The following is a 23,474-nucleotide window of genomic DNA, read 5'->3' on the forward strand; positions in this document are numbered from 1 at the left end:
ATGTTAAGATTACTTACTGATATAAAAAAGAAAAAGAAAAGCTACTCACCAATCACCAGCCAATCACTTACCCCTTTGGCTGTGATGTCACCTTTTGATTTCTTTCTACTTCTTTTTTGCTTTTTCTCCCGGCTGGAGCTGTACAAGCCCCGCCTCTCCAACTCACGCTGCTCCCACCTCTCGCCGACTGCCGCTGCCTCAGGAACACCCGCTGGGCCTTTACAGGCCTTTGAGCGATAAGGGAATAAAGGGTTATGGGGAGCGGGCAGGAAAGTGGAGCTGAGCCCATGATCAGATCAGCCATGATCTTATTAAATGGCAGAGGAGGCTTGAGGGGCCCAATGGCCGATTCCTGCTCCTATTTCTTATGGTCTTATGTTCTTAACCACATTGCTGTGGGTTTGGAGTCACATATAGGCCCAGACAGGGTAAGGACGGCAGGTTTACTTCCAGGACATCAGTGAGCCAGGTGGTTTTTTATGACAATCCGACAGCTTCATGTTCACTTTTACAGAAACCAGCTTTTTATTTCCACATTAAAAAAAAACTGAATTCACATTCTTAAGTCTACAACGGTGGGATCCGAATTTACGTTCTCTGGATTATTAGTTCAGGAACACAAGCACTACACTACCAAACCTCACTCTGAAGGTTACCTAAAACAGGCAGAGTAATGGACACAAACTGCGGCACTTTAAAAAAGGACATTTTATTTGAATCATATTTTGTTACAAAGTGCAGCATGAATATATTAAACAGCTCACTCATCTATGAACTAAGTATGTTTGAGGTCTTTGGCCCCAAAAAGAAAATATTGCTCAAAGTTCTAGAGAGGCTTCAGAGTTTGCCCGTTCTCCACAGGGGAAAATAAGTTACTTAGAATCCTCTTTAGAAAACATTTAGCAGAGTATTCTGATTGGTGGGAGCAGCAGTGAGAATATGGTCCACGATCTGCTTGTCTCCCAGCTCCAGACCCCCAGTAACCACGCCCCACCCGCTGACCGCTGCCATTTTATGTGCATGTGCAAATTCTGTCCCACCAATCTGTGGCTAAGCTGTTGCCAAAGGTTGTTGGCTGTGATGAATACAGTCAGCATAGAAGAGAGAGGAGTAGTGTCACATCCATGGGAGATACAGGAAGGGAATCCAAACACTATGGGCTAGATTAAAACCACATTACGTCTAATTACAGAACCTTTACTGAAAATATAGCATCAGACAGACAGAAGAAAACGGAAGTTCCCAATAATTTTGAGTGAAACTGTATTTGATCCTGCAACCGAGATACAGTGGAAAGTATCTGGGGGTGAAAGATAAAATTGCCACACGTTTCTTCTCAGCAGCATTTTCTGAGGCAGTGGCAGGGAAAGAAAGGCTTCTCTCAAAACACTTCCACCCCCCCCCCCCCAAAAACATCTGGTGGATAATTATTTTAATTCCAATTTCCACAGCAAGAAAATTCTTCAGCTCTCATAGATGTCCAGAACAAACAAATGTTACTGGAGTGCGGTGGTGGGTGTGTCTGCAGTGGCCTTCAGTGTGCGGAGTGAACACTTTGCCCTTGCTGTGACCACGCATCAATGCAAAGTTCCGCGGGAGTCCCGCTCCGCTCAGTGGGGGAACGGAGTGCAGCGAGAGCCACCATATCAGCCCTGCGCCGCTGGACTTGATGTTTTAGTACCGGTTGGAATTGATAAAATGGACAGGGCGGATAAAATTCCCACCTCCGCACGGATTGCTCACCCTTACAGCCCCTGGGGCGTAACCTGGCAAGACTCCCACCGTTACAATGACAGAGCGCTGGCTCCCGAATACCGCGGGGAGTCTCACCGACGACTCACTGAACGCGAGGAGTCCATGAAGACGTGAAGGCGGCCCGAGGAGTTCCCACCAACCAGGACATTCCTGGCCGGGTGCATGACATTAATGGAGCACACGGACCCCAGCCGTTCCAGGTCCCTCAATTCCTGCACCTTGGAGCCCGCACTGTGGAACACGTCGATCTGCCTTGGTCTCACCATACTCCCGACTACGAAGCAATCTTCCTGCTTAGGGTCCCACACAGCTCGGAACTTAGTCAGCCAGCGTCCCGTGTAATTGTTATGGCTGTTTAAAACAAAACGGTTAGCAAACCAGTTACACAGCATTTACAGCAAAGAAACAGGTCATTCGGCCCCACGCTCCATGCCGGGGTTTATGCTCCACACCAGCCCCTTCCTACCCCCCATCACCATATCCTTCTATTCATTTTCTCTCTTGTGTTTATCCAGTTTCCCCTTAAATGTATCTGTGCTGTTAGCAGATAGAATCCAAACACAGTGGCACTGAGCGGGATTGAGAAGCAAAGTTGGCAAAGTGCACAGTTACAACACGGTCCCCTCACCTGTGCAATGGGGCTTTGAGCTCGGTTCGGTTTTCCACAGGTGGATTCTCACACAATCCCATTCTCCTGTCACTACTCTCGAAGTTGGACAGGTGGTGAGCAGGTTCCTGCACGTGTCGTTCCCCTGCCCCCATCCCCCAATCTACATCACCGCTCCTGCAAGGAGCCAGCACGTGTTCTGGGCGCCGACCACTAGGCCCCAGGCCACCCTCCGAGCCCCAGGCCACCCACTGGGCCCCAGGCCACCCACTACAGTGTCCACTGAACTCCCCACCTCTTCCCTTTCAAACCTTCACACCCGTCTCCCAGAGGAATAGGCACTTGTTCTGCTCCTGTTTTAAGCCTCCAACCTTGGGCTCTCCGCCTCTCCTCTCCTCCACCATTATAGTTTGAATTCTCTTCGATGACACATTACACTTTGCAAATTGTAGTATAGGCAATTTTTTTTTTTTTTAAACCAATGCTGCATTCGCAAACTGGCTTTTAGCTGTTAAAGCATTGACTGACAGAGAGAGAAAGCACTGACTGACAGAGCGAGATTGGGCAGAGAGGGAATAGGTGGAGACAGCAGGAAGAGCAACGAGGGGGAGTCGGATACACGAGCGATACTGTGTGGGGGAATTACATGGGGCAGACGCTGAATATAAAAAAGTGACTGACTCAGGGCACAGGTAACAATGGCAAGACAACAACTTGCATTTATATAGCCCCTTTAACATAGTAAAACGGCCCAAGATGCTTCACAGGAGCGTTATCAAACAATTGTGACACCGAGCCACACATGGAGATAACAGGACAGGGTCAAAGAGGTAGGTTTTAAGGAGCGCCTTAAAAAGGAGGAGAGAGAGGCGGAGAGGTTTAGAGAGGGAGTTCCAGAGATTAGGACCCAGGCAGCTGAAGGCATGGCCGCCATAAAAAGCAATGAAATATTTGAGCCTGGTGGTAACAAAGACATGAATGGAAGGTGGTTTCAGCTGCAGGTGGGCTGAGGCAAGGGTGGAGTGAGGCGAGGTTATGGAGGTGGAAGTAGGCAGTCTTGGTGATTGATGGGAAACTCACCTCGGGGGTTAAACAGGAGGCTAAGGTTGCAAACGGTCTGGTTCAGCCTCCCACAGTTGCTAGGGAGAGGGGAGTCGGTGGCTAGGGAACAGATAATGGCTTCGGGCTTCCCAATATTTACTTGGAGGAAATTTCTGCTCATCGGACAGGCAGCAGGACAAGTCAGAGGCAGTGGAAGGGTCGAGGGAGGTCGCGATGAGGTAGAGCTGGGTGTCGGCAGCGTACATGTGGAAACTGACGCTGTGTTTTCGGATGATGTCGTTGAGGGGCAGCATGTAGATGAGAAATAGGAGGGGGCCAAGGATAGATCCTTGGGGGACAGTACGGGACTGGGAAGAGAAGCCATTGCTACGACTGGACAGATAGGAATGGACGCAGGCGAGGGCAGTGTCACCCAGTGGGACGATGGAGGAGGACGACAAGGCATGTGGCTGCAGTTGGATGGAAGTTTGAAGGACGAGGCAACAGCAAACATTCCTCCAAACTACAGAGAATAGCGCCGCTGGAGGTCCAGTGGTGAGTGGGTGTATGTGTGCGCTGGCCATTTCAATACAGTAACGAGCATTCTCGGCATCGTCACCCAAACTAATGAAAAGTTCGCAGTTGTGGGGGTGGGGGGGGAAAAAAACAAAATGCTGGTGGTTCAGGGCACAAAGTAACACATACAGACCAGGAGGGTCCTGTTTTGATCTCCAATATCTGCAGAGTTCCCCGATCTCAACCTGGATGGTAGTCGGTGCATCTCCGGGCAAGGAGCAACAATTCAACCAGGGATTGCAATCGCGAGTCCTATCCCACGACAACCATTGGATATTGTGAGCCAATGGACGCTGAGCAAGGACAGAATTGGCTGAAGGATTTCCCAGGGTCAAAGAGGCTGTTAGCGCTCACGGTCAGCCATAGAGCTGTAGCCCAGTATTAATGGGGGGGGCGCACGCGCGGAGAGTGAACCAAAGTAAGCCACGTTACACCAAAATACAGGAGAGTTTCAGCAACGTGAATGGATTTCAGAAGGACCACATTTCAACTTCACCATCCGAGAACAAAACATCACAAGTTAACCAATTATTTCTAAAATTTTTCACTTACGTTATTGACGTCACAAGAGGAATCTTGGGAATTGTGGCACTGGTGTCAAATATTCTGCAACAAATTATTTAAAAAGACAGTTAAAAAGATCTGACCGAGTATGAACACTGCCGTGTCAATAACCAAACTAATAAAACCCAAAGGCATGTTTCCTAGAAATCACTGAACTTATTTTAAACAAACCGATCAACGCACTCCCTTAGCCAGACGGGCTCCAGGTAAATTCATCACCAAATCAGAACCGCCGCATTCGATGAAGTAGGGCGAGAGGAGGCTTGTGTGGAGCATAAACCTCAAACAATCCCTGCCCCGAGTTCCAACGGGCAACAAGCTGATCCTCCTTGGCGATTTCAACGACAGACCTCTGGGGAGGAGTGATCGGGGGTAGGGAAAACCAACTCCAACGGTACCCTCCTCCTGACGAAATGGTTAGAACACGACCTTGACATAACCAGCACCTTGTTCCGTCAGAGAGACAAGTACAAGGCCTCATGGCAACGCCCTCACTCCAAGCGCTGGCATCTGCTCGACTAAGTCATCGTCCGAGCGAGGGACTGCAAGGACATGCGCATCACCTGCGCCATGACAGGAACCGACAGCTGCTGGATGGACCACCGCCTAATCCACGCTGTCATCAGTCACCTGAGAACTCATTAGTGTGAAAGTAAGCCATCCTCGACTCCGAGGGACTGCCCAAGAAGAAGAAACACTGGCAAGAGCAGTTGTGCTGACTGGCCTATTTTTGTGCTGTAATTGAGGTTTTTCTGTCCTCATCACTCTTACTGTAACAAACAAAACCCAGTCCATCAGCACTGCTCCAAGTAAAACCCTTGACCAGGTCGTTATGTTTGAATGTTGCACCACATGGAATATTGCCTACTGTCAGACAAGGTGTGACCACAGAATGTCAATTACACCTCTAGCCCCCATCCTGCAGTCCCGTCATCGGCAGGTGATGCTAAGAGTCTGAAGCACATGCCCGAGGCAGCCCAGGGGGTTGGCCGGAAATGGGGAGGGGTGGGGGAGATAATGCTCTCGCAGCAGACTGGAGTGACAGAATGTAGAGAACTTCACCCCTGCATCGAATCAATGCTGCAACTGATCTGGGAGGGCTAGTTAAGGAGAAGCATCACATAAATTCAAAATATAAAAACTTTAGCCATTTTTTAAAAATTGTACAGTTTAAGTTTTGCACATGCTCCGCTGGGTCTGAAGCTGGTTGGCATTACCTGATCCTATCGTCCATGCAGGTGGTCACCACTCGACTACCAGTGACCGGTGAAAAGTAGGCAGCGTTTACACTCTTCGTGTGTTCATTCAGGTGAGCGACAGCCTTTTTGTGAGAGGTTTTTAGATTTCGAACATCATAAATAGATACACACCTGGCAACAACAAAAAAAAAAAATCAGGTCCCTTCAACCAGTAACTCATTTAGTCAATGCACTGGGGTAGAAATTCCCAATCGGTGGTGTTAGGACCATCGGAACAGGAGGCCATTCAGCACCTCGAGCCATCCACCATTCAATTAGATCACGGCTGATCTGTATCTTAACTCCATCGACCCGTCTTTGCTCCATATACCCTTACCCAACAAACATCCAGCAATCTCGGTTTTGAAGTTTTTCAATTGAGCCCCAATCACACAGCTTTTTGGGGAAGAGAATTCCAGATTTTCTCTACCCTTTGTGTGAACAAGTGTTTCCTTACATCACCCCTGCATGGCCTGGCTCAAAGGTTCTTATAATAAACACACGGTACACTCGTACAACATTCTAGGCATGTATTTTAATGGCAGCGCACACCCATTTAAAATAAACTGGTTAATAGCGCACAGGAATGATGTACAACTGTTAACATTAGAACATAAGAAATAGGAGCAGGAGTCGGCCATTTGGCCCCTCGAGCCTGCTCCACCATTCAATAAGATCATGGCTGATCTGATCATGGGCTCAGCCTGCCACTTCCCTGCCCGCCCCCCATAACCCTTTACTCCCGTATCGCTCAAAAATCTGTCTATCTCCGCCTTAAATATATTCCGTGACCCAGCCTCCACAGCTCTCTGGGGCAGAGAATTCCAGAGATTCACCACCCTCAGGAGAAGAAATTCCTCCTCATTTCCATTTTAAATGGGCGACCCCTTATTCTGAAACTATGCCCCCTAGTTCTAGATTCCCCCACAAAGGGAAACATCCTCTCTGCATCTACCTTGTCAAGCCCCCTCAGAATCTTATAAGTTTCAATAAGATCACCTCTCATTCTTCTAAACTCCAAATGAGTACAGGCCCAACCTTTCTTCATAAGACAACCCCTTCATCTCAGGAATCACTCTAGTGAACCTTCTGTGCTGTAAATTCCATGTAATTCTATACTGATCACTCTTGCCTCCAATGCAGGTATATACCTCCTTAAATAGAAACATAGAAAATAGGTGCAGGAGTCGGCCATTCGAGCCTGCACCACCATTCCATAAGATCATGGCTGATCATTCAACCTCAGTACCCCTTTTCTGCTTTCCCTCCATATCCCTTTAGCAGTGAGGGCCATATCTAACTCCCTCAATCAATGAATGGCCATGGGAATTTCTACCCTGTTATCACCTTCAGTATAAACCCCACTTTGTGGGCAAGTGGCAAAGATGTACAATACTTTCACACAAATGAGATGAGCACATTTGAAAATAGATTCCCATGTGTATATATATATATATATATATATATATATATATATATATAATATAAAAAAATATATATATATACATATTAAAGTGAATGGCAGGTTATAGGAATGACATTGGAGACCGTTGCTGTCGTAGGGTGAGCCAGGCAGTGTATGAGACACAGCGGAGGTTGTGGGATAGCAGTGTGTAGAGACAGCAGCAACGCCTGGAACATTTCCTGCGAAGTGAGCTTACCGGGCTCCGGCGGTTACGAAATATTGCCGGTGGACTGGGTGGACACTGACTGTCCTCAAGGTGTTTATACCCAGATATGCTGCCAGCTCTCCTGAAGTGCTGCAGAAGATTGCACAAGAAAATAGAAACAACTTTCAATTCAGTAATGTGTACAGGTTATCTTTAACAGCAACAGAAACAAGTGTTAACAGCTCCTGCGCTAGCCAGACTCTTCATCTGGAGTTAGCAACACCTCAGATTAAGGAAAAGACATCCACCGGGGAAGGGGCCCAATGTGCCAGGCCAAGGATCTGCTTGTTTCAGAGTTACAACCAGCACTAAATATTCAGAAAGAGAAGGAAAAATTCCTCCCAGGCAAATTAAACACCGTCAGCATTCACTCCGGGGCACTCTACAACAATCGCACAGTAAAAATCTTACACGCACACTGATGTCCTGCCTCAAATTGTAATTCCCAGGTCACCACTTCTGTTAATACTGAATATCCTGCTGTAAATATTTATAATGAAAAAACAAGAAAGCATTTTGCCAACGTGGTTTGCTGATGAATCAAACCACTCAAAAATAATCAGACAAAAGTTTGACATGCTGTGTTTCCCAGTTAGCTCAAACTTAATTTGTTCACAGTAAGATTTTAAACAAAATGAAAATATTCAAAATGACATATTTCACAATAACATGATTATTTCTGTGTGTCTTTACCTTCTCATTAGAAATAGGAGCAGGAGTCGGCCATTCGGCCCCTCGAGCCTGCTCTGCCATTCAATAAGATCGCAGCTGATCTGATCCTGGCCTCAGCTCCACTTCCCTGCCCGCTCCCCATTACCCTTTACTCCCTTATCGCTCAAAAATCTGTCGATCGCCACCTTAAATATATTCAATGACCCAGCCTCCACAGCTCTCTGGGTCAGCACCCTCAGAGAAGAAATTCCTCCTCATCTCAGTTTTAAAATGGGCGACCCCTTATTCTGAAACTATGCCCCCTTATTCTAGATTCCCCCACGAGGGGAAAACATCCTCTCTGCATCTATCTGGTCAAGCTCTCTTAGAATGTTGTGTTTCGATAAGATCACCTCTGTGTCTTCTAAACTCTAATGAGTACAGGCCCAACCTGCTCAACCTTTCTTCGAATGACACCCCCCACCCCCCCATCTCGAGAGCAATTAGGGATGGGCAATAAATGCTGGCCTTGTCAGCGACGCCCACATCCCAGAACCACTAAAAAACCCTAAAGTTTTTACTCTAAGGCTGCAGCCGGCAGTGAGTGCAGTGGTGCTAGGGTTAGCTGGAGACAGAGCCTGCGATCTGAGCGTGTTAATGTGTACAAGTGCCCCGCCAGGGATACCAATCGGAAGGACCCGCCCCCTCCCCCACACTGCAACGTGTAGAAGACCCACTCAGTATCGGTTTTCACAGAATGGCAAGAAAGAACCTGCATTTATTTAGAGCATTTCATATCCAAAGGCCTTCATAGCCAATTAGTTTAGAAACATAGAAATTAGGTGCAGGAGGAGACCATTCGGCCCTTTGAGCCTGCACCGCCATTCAATAAGATCATGGCTGATCATTCAACCTCAGTACAAGTTAAAGTGCAATCAGTTTGCACACAGCAAGGGGCCACTAACAGCAACGAGTTAAATGACCCGTTAATTTGTTCTGGTGGGTGGTTGCGGGCCAAATGTTGCCCAGGACATTGGGTCCATCTCTCCTTAGGATAATGCCATGGAACCTTTCCCACCCACCGGAACAGCCAGTCAGCGTCGTTTCCTGGGGCAACCTATACTTCCAGTGACTGTGCTCACAGCAGTGTCGCTGCACCCAACACAACACCACTGTGGGAGCACCATCGATCGCCACACGGGCTGGAGCAGTTCACGGAGAAGGCGAACCACCCAGTCTCAGGGCAGCTAACGATGGGAAATCAAAGTGGCCTTGCCCAGCATCGGCCATATCCGAGAGCAAATCAAATAAAAACCTTCGGACAGCAAGAAGGGTTAAAGGTTATTAACAAAGAGCGGATAGCTGGGAATGACTAAATGCACTAACACTAACTGAGCAAAGGTTTAGCCAAGGGGTTTACAGAGAGCGAGACGCCTTCATTAAGGGATGCTCACCTCGGGGTGCGCCTGTCCACTATCACCACATCTCCGTCCCAGTGACTGACCAGCAAGGTGGACCCATCCACGGACAAGAAGTCAAAAGAAGAGCAATTCCACGCGTTGGACGTGTAAACCTAGGAACAGGTGAGGTGCAAGGGATATGGTTGAGTGTAACTGGACACCAGGAAATACCGAGCACAAGAACAAGGCGGACACACGCACTGATTTTCTGAGGTGCCATTTTAACTGGAGGAGATTTCTTTAACAGGGTGGACAGTAAAACAAAATCCAGACATCTTTGAGCAACGAGGCAAAAGCAACTCAGAATTGAATTGAACGAGCCCGGTGCGGAGACAGCAGCAAAACTATCGTATACAACAGGAGAAAGGAGGGGTTGGGGTGTAGCGATGGCTGGCATGTGCTTTACACTCTGCTATTCATTCTAAACCACCCCATTTGAATTTAGACAATTCACTTTTTTTTTTTAAAAAGCACAAAAATAACTTTAATTAACAGGAATATACTGTATCCTGAAAGTACAGGGATTTAACCTCCGATAGGACATTTTCCTTGCATTTCTCCCCCTTCACTGACTGATTAGTCTTTTCTCAAACATGTAACAGATGCTGTGAATGGACGAGGAAACACGACCTACACGAGAGCTTCCCCCTTCAGTGCCAACCGTCTGAACTCCACCTTTTCCAGTCCATTTCAAGTTTCCTCCTCGAAAACCGTCCTTCTCACCAATGTTACTTCAAATGTTTCAAGGGACCAGGCGGCCCATTCAAAATGCCGCGTACAGGTACAACGCCTCAAATCCGGCCGGCCGAAAGCCGGACATTTGAGAAAATCCCATTTGATAATCAGTAAAATAAAATCCATAATTATTGTCCAAACGCCGGCGGGCCGGACTAGTTATCGGCTTCGCCGCGGAGTTTTAAGTGGCGTGCGATCGGTCCGAGCCTTGCCGAATGACCCTCGACCCGGCCTGACCCACGCCACCGTTAGTACTTTGTCTCGGTAGCATGCACACGGTCTTGGTTTTCTTGTCCGAATTCCGGGAAAATCCAAAAATTGGCACAGTCTCGGTCCCGAGGTTGCTGGATTTGAGACGCTGTACCTGTACACGTGGTTTTTCTCTTTAAAAGCCGGTGAGCTGTCTGTGCGGGAGCTCAAGGCGACCACGCAGTTTAGAGGGAAAACTGCTTCTGACCACGTACCCAGCTCTCACAGACCGACTGCCACACACAGCACGACATTTCATTTCACTGGGAGTGACACGCCAGCAGAAGCAGTACTTGGATTCCCAGTGCCACTGCAACTGGAGAATTCCGACTTCTCCGTCCGATAGTCTTTCCTCTGTGCTGAAGGTGGTCAGGACAGCAGGGGCTCAGACCAACTTCATACAGCACATTCCTTGTGTCCAAACGCCACACCAATACATCCCAACCTTCCAGTCAGTGTAAAGCCCACAGCTCAGCAATAAGAAGTGAGAGAGTTCAAAGATCTTCAGTGCGTTTTTACCTCGTCAAAGACAGCGGCAGCTACATTTCCACAACGAACGCTCCCATCGTTACTCAGTGACAGGAGCTCAGCAGAGTTAGCGGGGGAAAAGTGCAAACAGTTAACAGTGCCGCAGTGAGGCTTGAACTCATGGACAAGTGCACCGCCAGCCTGGGAACTCTGCAAAACACACACAGCAAAAGGGTTCAATCAGAATTGGGTCATAAAGAAAAACTTGCATTTATATAGCACCTATCACAACCTCCGGACGTCCCAAAGCGCTTTGCAGCTTCTGAAGTGTAGTCACTGTTGTAATGTCGGAAACACGGCAGCCAGTTTGCGCACAGCAAGCTCCCATAAACAGCAACACGATGTAAAAGATCCCATGGCTTTATCCAAAAGAGCAGGAGAGTTAGCCCCGGTGTCCCGGGGCCATTATTTATCCCTCAATCTACATCACTAAAACAGATTATCTGGTCATTATCACATTGCTGTTTGTGGGAGCTTGCTGTGCACACATTTGCTGCCACGTTTCCCACATTACAACAGTGACTACACTTCAAAAGTACTTCATTGGCTGTAAAGCGCTTTGGGACATCCTGAGGGTGTGAAAGGAACTATAGAAATGCAAGGGCCTTTCCATCTTATATCCCGATTGGTAAAAACTAGATGCTCACTGACCATATCCCAAAGTCCGACGTATCCAAAAGTGCTTCCTGCAGCCACCAGCAATCTGTGCTGAGACGGATGAAAAGCTAGTGAGCAGATTCGGTTTGTTGTTACTTTTGCAACAAAGCCTTCTTGAATGGTCATCCTATTCAAACTGGACTTGTACCTAAGTCAGAGGAACAATGGTGAAGGGAGGGTTTCATTGAAAATAAACATTTAAAAATTGGAAATAGCCTTTATGTAAAATCAACGTTAAACTTGAGAAACTTACTTTTTCAATTCTACTGGTTTCTTTACTTCGATGTGTGTCGGGCCCTGTAGTGACAGAGCAGCGAGCCTCAAGTTAGTGACAAAAACAGGATTTTTTCACACTTCAGTTTAGCTTGCCTGCATTCTCGACTTCAATTTAAATTAAACACCAGAATGAAGCTTTTAATCTTAACATTTATTGGGGGGGGTGGGAAACAGAAAGAAAGACAATATTGGGCAACGGTTAAAATGCTGAGAAAATACAGGTACTAATTATAAAATCCCCACAATAAGCCCTCGAGATATTGGTCATCTTTTACCTCGTAACTGTACAATATCTTTCATATTAATAAAAAATATATATAGCACCAATTTACACACCTGGTTTTACCCAACTTTAGAAACGCTTTCTGTTCAAGTATTTACCCAGCAGAACACAATATAAAGCAGGTTTTTCTTAAAAGGGCGAGCATCATTATCTTTTATAATATTATATCAGATCAAGATTACTGGCCAAGTTTGTAATTCCTTCTCAAGGATCAATCTGTCCATACACTGAGTCTGAAACCATTGAAACGCTTGGGTGACAACGAAGTTAAAATAAGATTCAAAACCTGTATAGAGTTAATCAAACCAGGCCATCTAAGGAAGGATATACTGGCCATAGAGGGAGTGCAACGAAGGTTCACCAGACTGATTCCTGGGATGGGGGGGATTGTCCTATGAGGAGAGATTGAGTAGACTAGGCCGATATTCTCTGGAGTTTAGAAGAATGAGAGGTGATCTGACTGAAACATACAACATTCTTACAGGACTTGACGGGGATAGATGCAGGGAGGATGTTTCCCCCGGGCTGGGGAGTCTAGAACCAGGGGTCACAGTCTCAGAACAAGGGGTTGGCCATTTAGGACTGAGATGAGGAGAAATTTCTTCACTCAGAGGGTGGTGAATCTTTGGAATTCTCTACCCCAGAGGGCTGTGGATGCTCAGTCGTTGAGTATATTCAAGACAGAGAGCGATAGATTTTTGGATATTAAGGGAATCTAGGGATATGGGGACAGTGCAGGAAAGTAGAGTTGAGGTAGAAGATCAGCCATGATCTCACTGAATGGCGGAGCAGGCTCGAGGGGCCGAATGGCCGACTCCTGCTCCTAATTCTTATATTCTTATCTGGCTATCTACCCAAACCAGGACATCTGGCTAGCTAACTGCATCCCAATTTAGTTAAATCAGTGTCCCAGTTCAACTAGAAGCAGAATACCTGGCTAATCTTCAGCCACGTGTTCATCAGGCTCTCAGTTACACTGCTGTTCTCGTCATCATTTGTTACCATTTTCAGCGGTCCAGAAAGCTGTGGAAAAAGAGCGAGAGAATATCTTGCATCAAATATACAACACAAAAACAGGCCATGCCGGCGTTTATGCTCCACTCGAGCCTCCTCCAGTCTTTCCTCATCTGACTATCAGCATAAACCTCTCTTCCCTTCCCCCTCATGCACCTGCGCTATTCGCTTCAACCACTCCCTGTGGTAGCGAGTTCCACAACCTCATCATTCAATTTATTCAACAATAGCATGGCACTTGCCTTCTGTTGTCTACGTGTACCAGTTTTACACAGCTGGTTATGCAATAAAAAACATCTCTCTCAAGTATTACTACGTCCTTGAATTTCAATAAGCATAGTGGACAGTCAAATAATGCGTTTACATAAATTGCAAGTGCTAGATTGACAACGGGCCATTTAAAAATCTGCCCCTCACCCCCAGTGCTGGAGCAGCTCCAGTGATGGTGAAAATACTAGCTTCATTTAAAATTAAAATATTCAAAATAACATTACTTTTGGAATTATGTAGATCTTCCAATATTTGTACAGAGAGGTTAGCAGCCTGGGTAGAGGGGTTACTGGTCACGATGATTCTCCCGACCGGAATCATTAACCGAGATTTACTTTTACAGATGTTGACGGATTTACTGCTGCTTTCCACCATTGGCAGTTTAAAAAAAAAACAATGATCTTTATTCTGAAGGTCTCTAGGCAACCTATTTGCTAAAAATACAAGGTGGGATTGAAAGTTCATCTCTCGGGCTCCCAATCCAGCGAGGAGAACATTTCCTTTCCCAGTAACACCAAGGGTCCCACTTGAAAGAAGATTAATTCAGTTTCAAACAGATTTGAGTGGCCAGCAAAAAAATGTTCACACACATCGACCTACACAGACTCGCACTCATTTCCCCCCGACCCCACCCCCTCAACACACTCCGCGCGCGCGCACACACACACACACACACACACAAACCCTCCTCCCCCCCCCACACACACACACCCTCCTCCCCCCCCACACACACACACCCTCCTTCCCCCCCCCCCCACACACACACCCTCCTCCCCCCCCCCACACACTCAACACCCCCCTCCCCCCCCCCCCCCACACACACACACACACACACTCAACATCCCCCTCCCACACACACACACACTCAACACCCCCCTCCCACACACACACACTCAACGCTCCCTCCTCTCCCCCCCCCCCCCCCACACACACACACACACACCCTCCTCCCCCCCCCCGCCCCTCCCACACACACCGATCTACACAAAGTGCAGATGGAGTCGAATATGGAAATATCACCCCGTGGGTATTATACCATGGCTCTTTGTTAAAATGCACTGGTGGGACAGAGCAGAGTGATCGCTACCTCGCATTAATCTAGTGTGTGTGTGTGTGTGTGTGTGTGTGTGTGTGTGTGTGTGTGTGTGTGTGTATGGAATGTAAAGCATCCCTCAGCATCCCCCCCAAAGCCTGGGACTGAGAGAGACAGGAACAGTGTGCCCATCCCCGGGACTGAGAGAGACAGGGACAGGAACAGTGTGCCCACCCCTGGGACTGAGAGACACAGGGACAGGAACAGTGTGCCCACCCCTGGGACTGAGAGAGACAGGGACAGGAACAGTGTGCCCACCCCTGGGACTGAGAGACACAGGAACAGTGTGCCCACCCCTGGGTCTGAGAGACAGGAACAGTGTGCCCACCCCCGGGACTGAGAGACAGGAACAGCGTGCCCACCCCCCGGGGCTGAGAGAGAGACACAGGAACAGTGTGCCCATCCCCGGGACTGAGAGACAGGAACAGTGTGCCCACCCCCGGGACTGAGAGACAGGAACAGTGTGCCCACCCCCCGGGGCTGAGAGAGAGACACAGGAACAGTGTGCCCACCCCCGGGACTGAGAGACAGGAACAGTGTGCCCACCCCCGGAACTGAGAGACAGGAACAGTGTGCCCACCCCCGGAACTGAGAGACAGACAAAGGAACAGTGTGCCCATCCCCGGAACTGAGAGACAGGAACAGTGTGCCCACCCCCGGAACTGAGAGACAGGAACAGTGTGCCCACCCCCGGAACTGAGAGACAGACAAAGGAACAGTGTGCCCATCCCCGGAACTGAGAGACAGGAACAGTGTGCCCACCCCCGGAACTGAGAGACAGGAACAGTGTGCCCACCCCCGGGACTGAGAGACAGGAACAGTGTGCCCACCCCCGGAACTGAGAGACAGACAAAGGAACAGTGTGCCCACCCCCGGAACTGAGAGACAGACAAAGGAACAGTGTGCCCACCCCCCGGGGCTGAGAGAGAGACACAGGAACAGTGTGCCCATCCCCGGGACTGAGAGAGACAGGGACAGGAACAGTGTGCCCACCCCCGGGACTGAGAGACAGACAAAGGAACAGTGTGCCCACCCCCCGGGGCTGAGAGAGAGAGAGAGAGACAGACAGTGTGCCCACCCCCCAGGACTGAGAGAGACAGGGACAGGAACAGTGTGCCCACCCCCCGGGACTGAGAGAGACAGGGACAGGAACAGTGTGCCCACCCCCGGGACTGAGAGAGAGAGAGAGAGACAGACAGTGTGCCCACCCCCCGGGACTGAGAGAGAGAGACAGGGACAGTGTGCCCACCCCCCGGGACTGAGAGAGAGAGAGAGAGAGAGCGAGAGAGAGAGAGAGAGAGAGACAGACAGTGTGCCCACCCCCCGGGACTGAGAGAGAGAGAGAGAGAGAGAGAGAGAGAGAGAGAGAGAGAGAGAGAGAGACAGTGTGCCCACCCCCCGGGACTGAGAGAGAGAGAGAGAGAGAGAGAGAGAGAGAGAGAGAGAGAGAGAGAGAGAGAGAGAGAGACAGACAGTGTGCCCACCCCCCGGACTGAGAGAGAGAGAGAGAGAGAGAGAGAGAGAGAGACAGACAGACAGAGACAGAGTGTGCCCACCCCCCGGGACGGAGAGGGGAACAGTGTGCCCACCCCCCGGGACTGAGAGGGGAACAGTGTGCCCACCCCCCGGGACTGAGAGGGGAACAGTATGCCCACCCCCCGGGACTGAGAGAGAGAGAGAGAGAGACAGTGTGCCCACCCGCTCCTCAGCCTTCACGGGTTGCTCTATCGGGGCGGGAGCCGGGGCGATGGGTGAGCCCGTCGGGTCGATCCTCAGGAGGCGCATTGATCTGCGCACCACAGCTGGAGAACCGCTGCTTTTCAGGCTCTTTCTAAAAGGACAAAAAAAGTAATAAACATGTGATTAAGCTACATATGATGGCTTAATGACAAAGATAAAAATACAGTTAAAAGCCGGTAAAACAAATGATTAACTTTATGATATTTCACCTGCCAGGGTTTGCTCACTCACAGTCACCCAATTTGTTTTATATTTCCTGAACGGCCTCCAAAGAATCAATTACCCCTCCTATTACGCCTGCAATTTCACCAATTTGCACGGAATTTCTGAATCCCAAGTCAGCAATTTAAATTAGAGACAATAATTGTCCACCAATACTGTCCCCTGGGCCACTCCCTCACCCACACCATCATAGGCAGTCCCTTGAATAGAGGATGACTTGCTTCCACGCCAAAAAGGGAGGAGTTCACAGGTGTTTCAATGAAGGACCTAATATTCCAGATTCCGAACTACATCTTGAAGGGTGGAAGATGCCTGTGCTTGGATTTTCTTAACGTGTGGTGGCCGTTGCACACCAGCCACCACACGGGCTTGACAGAGCTAGGTCTTGGACCAGTGGCAAGGATTAACCAAGACGACTGGAGACCAGCTCTGCTGCACGGTCCTAGTGCGCACACGTATCGCAGTGTGGGCTGGCCCTTGCTGCCCCCGGTCCCTCGGCTCCTCTGGCCCCACCCACAATAACCCCTTTAACCAGCACCGATGTTACTCGTTCCGGAGCTTTACCATGAACTCCCACATGTGGGAACCTTTTGTTTTCCTTATGAGTCACAGAAGTTCCTTTGCTGGATTATCCACATTCCAGGTGCCATATAAATGCAAGCTGAGGCTGTCGTTCATGCAGTTTTGCCACCACTGTTTGGAGGTCCAGGTACACCACGTCATTGAGCTTCCCAGTCCCTTTGGGATGTCATGCCCTTGACAGGCTCGAGGAAAATCAGTCAGTCTGAACTCAAAAGGAGATCGATAGATTTTTGGGCACTAAGGGAATGGGGACAGGGCAGGGAAGTGGACTTGAGTTAGAATATCAGCTGTGATCTCATTGAATGGTGGACAGCAGGCTCGAGGGGCCGAATGGCCCACTCCTGCAATTCTTGCATTCTTATTATGCTGATGGCCGTTGACTAGGTTATTACTGCACAGATAACCCAAGTGTTGTACAATGCAGAAATACTTAACACGAAACTTTACACAAACTGCAACGTAGTTAAAACCTTACCTTTTGGGCACAGTCTTTCTTGGCACCTTTCTGCCGATTTCCCGGAGCATTTGCGCCGTCTGTAAAGCAAGAGCAGGTTCCTCCATGGATCAGCAGACTGCGTTGTGTTAATATCCGATACACTTAGAACGGTTCGAGCTTTGCCGAAAGCAGGCCGCGTGAGAGTGGACCAAAGATCGCTGCACACTCATGCTCAGATCTCTCAACGGAGCACTGTGGGTACGTTGAGCCGGGTGCACCCCCAATAGACCCGGTCCCAGCTCAGTGCAAGGTCAGTAGTCTCACGCTGCCCTGTACTCTCACCCTGTGGTGCCTACAGAACCGTCCAGCTGCACACTGGCTCAATGCACAACTCTGCCCACCAAATACATCGGCCATTTGAATCATACAGTTGTTAAATACGCAGAGCTGTTATACGCCAGGTCACAGAATGATACAGCACAGGCCATTCGGCCCATCGTGCCTGTGCCAGAGCTGCCCAATTAGTCCCACTCCCTCTACTCTTTCACCATAACCCTGTCATTTTTATCCCCCAACAAATATTTGTCCAATTCCTGGTTTGAAAGTTACTATTGAATCTGCTCCCACCGCCCTTTCAGGCAGCGCGTTCCCGATCACAACAACTCGCTGCGTAAACAACTCTGGTTACCGAGCCCCCTGTTACTGGAAACAGTTTCTCCTTGTTTACTGCATCAAAACCGTTCCTGATTTTGAACACCTCGATCAAATCTCCTCGGAACCTTCTCTGCTCCAAGGAGAACCACCCCAGATCTGCCCAAGTCACTGCGACAGATCTCTGCATCTCAAGCCCTGGAAAAGCTTTGGTCACCTCAGCACGGTTTTGCTCAGTCGGGGCACTTTGTAAATGTCTGCAATGTGAGGTGAGCCACTTCTCTGAAAATAACAAATGTTTTGAGTTCAATTCACTTAAATCACAGCCAGAAACAGCTCAGCTCCCCCAACCATGTGCTGGGCAGCAATACAATGGGCGTGTCTGAAATTATCACATCAACCTTATCATCTAACCCAAAGTGAGAGATGCAGAATGTTGACATCTGACAAGCTGAAAATAAATCAATCCGAACATAATCCTGGTCCTTTTTACCTCCAGCATGTTTAACGATGCAAAGAACTGGGCGTTTTCCTGAATGTTTTTCAGCCGTTTCCTCTCGTACGCCGACAGCTCCTCAGATTGTCGATAAAGCTAAAAAAAATAAATGAATGTAGAAGGGTGTGAGATCCCTCAGTGAACAGATTCCTGCATCACTCACGGAATAAAACAGCTGCTGCCTCTCGGAGCAGCTCATGTGGAGCAGAAACCGTCGGTATAGCCCCGCCGGGCCAAATGGCCGGTTCCCGATCTACCAATACTATATAATACCGTGTCACTCTCCAGGCTCTGCTCACTGCCTCCACTCAGAAACATGACCTCCTTGCAGTCTAGGCTTAATCGCCCCCAACCACCTCCACTCAATCCCCGAGCCAGCAAATAAAAATCACCCATTACTCGTGGATCTCCTGTTCAGAAGTGCTCACGGTGCACCAGGTAAGTGATGTGAAACTGTGAACATTATACCCGAGTGACGGTCTGTGCTCACTTCCCGATAACCTGCCGACAGCGCGTGCACGTCGCTGTTTCTCTGGAATCCGAGTGGTCGGGGGCGGGGGGGGGGGAAGACGGGAGGGTTCCACATACAGGTGCAAGATGTTTTAATGAATCTTTTAGATAGCAGTCAGGCTCCTACGGTATTGCAGGTGAAACGGGGCGACAAGCGAGGGATAATTGGACCAGGACATAATTCAATCCCCATTCAAGTAAGGATAGCAATGCTTGTTTTAGTCGAGTGCACCCTGAACGCACCCGGTGCAAGTGCAGCCCAGGGTGAGCTGGACTGACGGTTCAGCAGTGTCACCCTGTCCTGTCCTCTCACCCTGTGGTGCCTGCGGAACAGTCAGGCTACACACGAGCCTCAATGCATAACTCTGTCCACCAAATACAAATATAAATCAGGGATGTAAAGCCTGCAAGGCACAAGTCAGGAGTGTGATGGAATACTCTCCACTTGCCTGGATGAGTGCAGCTCCAACAACACTCAAGAAGCCCGACACCATCCAGGACAAAGCAGCCCACTTGATTGGCACCCCATCCACCACCTTCAACACTCACTCCCTCCACCATCGGCGCTCCGTGGCTGCAGTGTGTAGACAGCTGGCTGTAGTTGTAGCATGACATGTTTACATAGGAATTTATAATAGAAAAAGTTGGAGGAAGTGTGTGCAGATGCAAGACTTTTTTGTAGCAATGAATAGATATATTGATATACCCTGCAGCACGTGTGCACAGATTTGGCTAAAACCCACTGCAGTCAAAGGAAATTCCGTTTGTACCTCTGTCCAAAATAATCAAACTTAACCGACTCTGATCCTTGCCCGTCTGTATATAACTAGAAGATAGCTACATCACTGGAAGGAGGATGGTCAGGCCTCTCAAAGCACTTCATGTACAACAAACTACTTTGAAACAGTGACTGTTATAATCATTTCCTGCATGGCAAGATCCCATAAACAGCAATTCAGTCCATCTGTCTCGTCAGTGCTGTTCCAAGGAGGCTGGGTGGCCAAGATTCCTGAGAACTCATCGCTCTCCTCCCAATGGTGCCGTGGGCTTGTTAATGTCCATCAGGGAGGAGGACATCGAGGCCAACGGCTATGTTTAACAGCAGTTTTGAACCACAACAGTTAATAACATTCAAAAGAGAATTGGATAAATACTTGGAGGGAAAACATTACAGGGCTGTGGGGAAAGAGTCGAACTGATTGGATCGCTCTGTCACAGAGCCGGCACAGGTACGATGGGCCGAATGGCCTCCTTCTGTGCTGCATCATTCTACGATAAGAGAAGTCGGATAAACATGAATTTCAAATTTACTGCTCAATGCGCCATCCGAAAGGCAGAGCTGGATCATTGCGCAGTGAGTGGACTTGACTTTTGTCGGAAGCTCTTTATAAAATGCAGAGATCAATGTTTTTATGGCATTAAGTGTTCCACAATAACTCACTACAAGAAGTCTTTCATTTTAAACATTTAACGGGCGACGGATTTATGGACTTTTTAAATACTAGTTTTAAGGAAAGTAAAGGATTGAGCGGAAGCCTGGATTAATGGCCTGTTAAAAGGAGTGGAGCTTGGTTAAAAGAATTGTTAAACTGACTGTACAAGAATACACGCTGGGCAGGCTGGCCAAGTTGGAAAAGCTTCATGCTGACTGGAAGGCAATGAATCAGGGGCCTTGAGGGACTGTGGGAAGCCGCAGTGGAGTTTTAACTTGGGCCCAGTGCGATTTGCGCCAAAGCAGCCATGGCCATTGGATGAAGGAACAGCCGATATATTTCCAAGTCAGGATGGTGTGTGACTTGGAGGGGAACTTGGGAGGTGATGGCGTTCCCATGCGCCTGCTGCCCTTGTCCTTCTAAGCTGTAGAGGTCGCGGGTTTGGGAGGTGCTGCCGAAGAAGCCTTGGCGAGTTGCTGCAGGGCATCTTGTAGATGGTACACACTGCAGCCACGGTGCGCCGGTGGTGGAGGGAGTGAATGTTGAAGGTGGTGGATGGGGAGCCGATCAAGCGGCTGCTTTGTCCTGGATGGTGTCGAGCTTCTCGAGCGTTGTTGGAGCTGCACTCATCCAGGCAAGTGGAGAGTATTCCATCACACTCCCGACTTGTGCCTTGTAGATGGTGGAAAGGTTTTGGTGAGTCAGGAGGTGAGACACAAGCCACAGAATACCCAGCCTCTGACCCGCTCTTGTAGCCACAGTATTTATGTGGCTGGTCCAGTTTAGTTTCTGGTCAATGGTGACCCCCCAGGATGTTGATGGTGGGGATTTGGCGATGGTAATGCTGTTGAACGTGTGGTAAGATTCTCGCTTGTTGGAGAGTCTTTGCCTGGCACATGTGCGGCACCAATGTATTCTTCCCCTTGCTGTTTCTTAGCTCCACCTAAACTGCTTCTAGTTCGTGATTTTCAGAGCTAAGATCCTTTCTCTCCACTGTCTTTATCCCATCCTTTATTAACAGGGCTTTCCCTCCTCCTTTTCCAATTTGCCTATCTCTTCTAAAAGTTAGTTCCCAACTGTGGTTATTTTGCAACCACGTCTCTGTAACTATTCATTTCAATCTGTGTTGTTAATTCATCTATTTTGTTTTGACTGTTTCACGCATCCAGATATAGTGCCTTTAGCTTTGACTTTTTTCTATTTGTCCCTGATGTCACCTTAGTCACTGATGCCCTATGATCTTTATTACTCTGTCCCTTCCTGACCCACTCTTAGTTTTACCCCAAACTCTGCTCTAGAACCTTAGCATTTCTCTTCCTGATTTTAAATTTACTCTTTGGTGAATCCTCCCACCAGCTTTTTCCCCACAGCTCTGTAAATCGATCAGCTGTGGCTCAGTGGGCAGCACTCTCGCCCGAGTCAGAAGGTTGTGGGTCCAGGGCCCATGCCAGGGACTTGAGCACAAAAATCCAGGCTGACACTCCCAGTGCAGTGCTGAGGGAGCGCCGCACTGTCGGAGGGGCAGTGCTGAGGGAGCGCAGCACTGTCGGAGGTGCTGTCTTTCATGAAATGTTAAACCGAGGCCCTGTCTGCTCTCTCAGGTCAAAGATGTAAAAGATCCCACGGTACTATTTCGAAGAAGAGCAGGGAAGTTATCCCCGGTGTCCTGGGGCCAATATTTATCCCTCAATAAACATAACAAAAACAGATTATCTGGTCATTATCACACTGCTATCTGTGGGAGCTTGCTGTGCGCAAATTGGCTGCCGTGTTTCCCACATTACAACAGTGACTGCACTCCAAAAGTACTTCATTGGCTGTAAAGCGCTGTGGGACACCCCGAGGTCACGAAAGGCGCTATAGAAATGCAAGTCTTTCTTTTCACAAGTAAAGAGGGAATTAAACCAAAACCCAACCGGGGAGATATCTTACCGCCAAAGGAAGGTCGTCTTCGCTGCTGTCGCCATCGCGGTCACTTTGTGCCGAAGAGCCGCGGTCCTCGGGCGGCGGGGCGCGTCGCTTTTGCGGGGCTGCCAGTGTGGGGCCGCGGGATGTTGGCGGCGACCGGGGAGTCCCTGTCGTCAGTAGGCGCGCCACCTCCGCGGCTCCGACCACCACGTCCACTCTCCGCCTCAGCTTCTTGGCCGGCGACACACCGCCCGCCGTCGGCCGCTTGTTGCGGGGCATCTCCCGGGCGGCGGCCTTCATCCTCTGCAGCGCGCGCGGGATATTTTAACCAAACTAACAGAACGTGGAGCTTTAGCCAAAGCTCAGCCGCCAGTGCCAGGAACCCCCTCCCTCCCTGCGCTAGGCGTGATATTGGGCGGTGGGCGATGTTCAGCCGTCTCTCCCGGGGTTTCCCGCCCACTCGCGCTGCGACCGTTAAATCCGCTTCCCGCCAACGCCGCGCGCCACCTGCCCCACACGCAACGTCACTTCCGTTGCCACTGGGACGCAACTCCTGACAACGACCGGAAGCATTCTTTTGTGCGGCGTGCGCGAATCTATTCTCTCAGCCGGCCGCACGTTCGCGGGAAACCACCCGGGAAAAATGTTTTACGCGTGCGCAGCGCAGAAAGCCACGGCGCAGCATTGAAGCGTTGGCAGCAGACACTCTGTCCACAGACTAGTCCCGGCACAGAATTAGCCCATTCATAGACCTGCCCTGCTCCACACTTTCCAGTACAGCCAGCGGGAATACTGAAGCCTTTAGTGAGGGAGACTCACATTACGTACT

The 23,474-nt window shown here is 49.1% G+C and overlaps 1 protein-coding gene across 1 annotated transcript; it reads right to left on the reverse strand.

Moving 5' to 3' along the window:
- Positions 1-693: 693 nt before the first annotated feature.
- LOC139227656 (WD repeat-containing protein 76-like) lies at positions 694-23,129 on the reverse strand. The gene is made up of 13 exons (XM_070858577.1): positions 22,670-23,129; positions 18,792-18,890; positions 17,687-17,745; positions 16,366-16,498; positions 13,224-13,313; positions 11,985-12,028; positions 11,726-11,879; positions 11,066-11,224; positions 9,557-9,675; positions 7,443-7,541; positions 5,761-5,913; positions 4,532-4,585; positions 694-2,106 (listed from the first exon to the last, which is right to left on the reverse strand). Exons 1-13 carry the CDS (start codon positions 22,943-22,945, stop codon positions 1,827-1,829), a joined length of 1,719 nt encoding a protein of 572 aa, XP_070714678.1. The 5' UTR covers positions 22,946-23,129; the 3' UTR covers positions 694-1,826.
- Positions 23,130-23,474: the final 345 nt, after the last annotated feature.

Source organism: Pristiophorus japonicus, chromosome 17 (genome assembly GCF_044704955.1).
Source record: "Pristiophorus japonicus isolate sPriJap1 chromosome 17, sPriJap1.hap1, whole genome shotgun sequence".
NCBI classification, from domain to species: Eukaryota; Metazoa; Chordata; class Chondrichthyes; family Pristiophoridae; genus Pristiophorus; species Pristiophorus japonicus.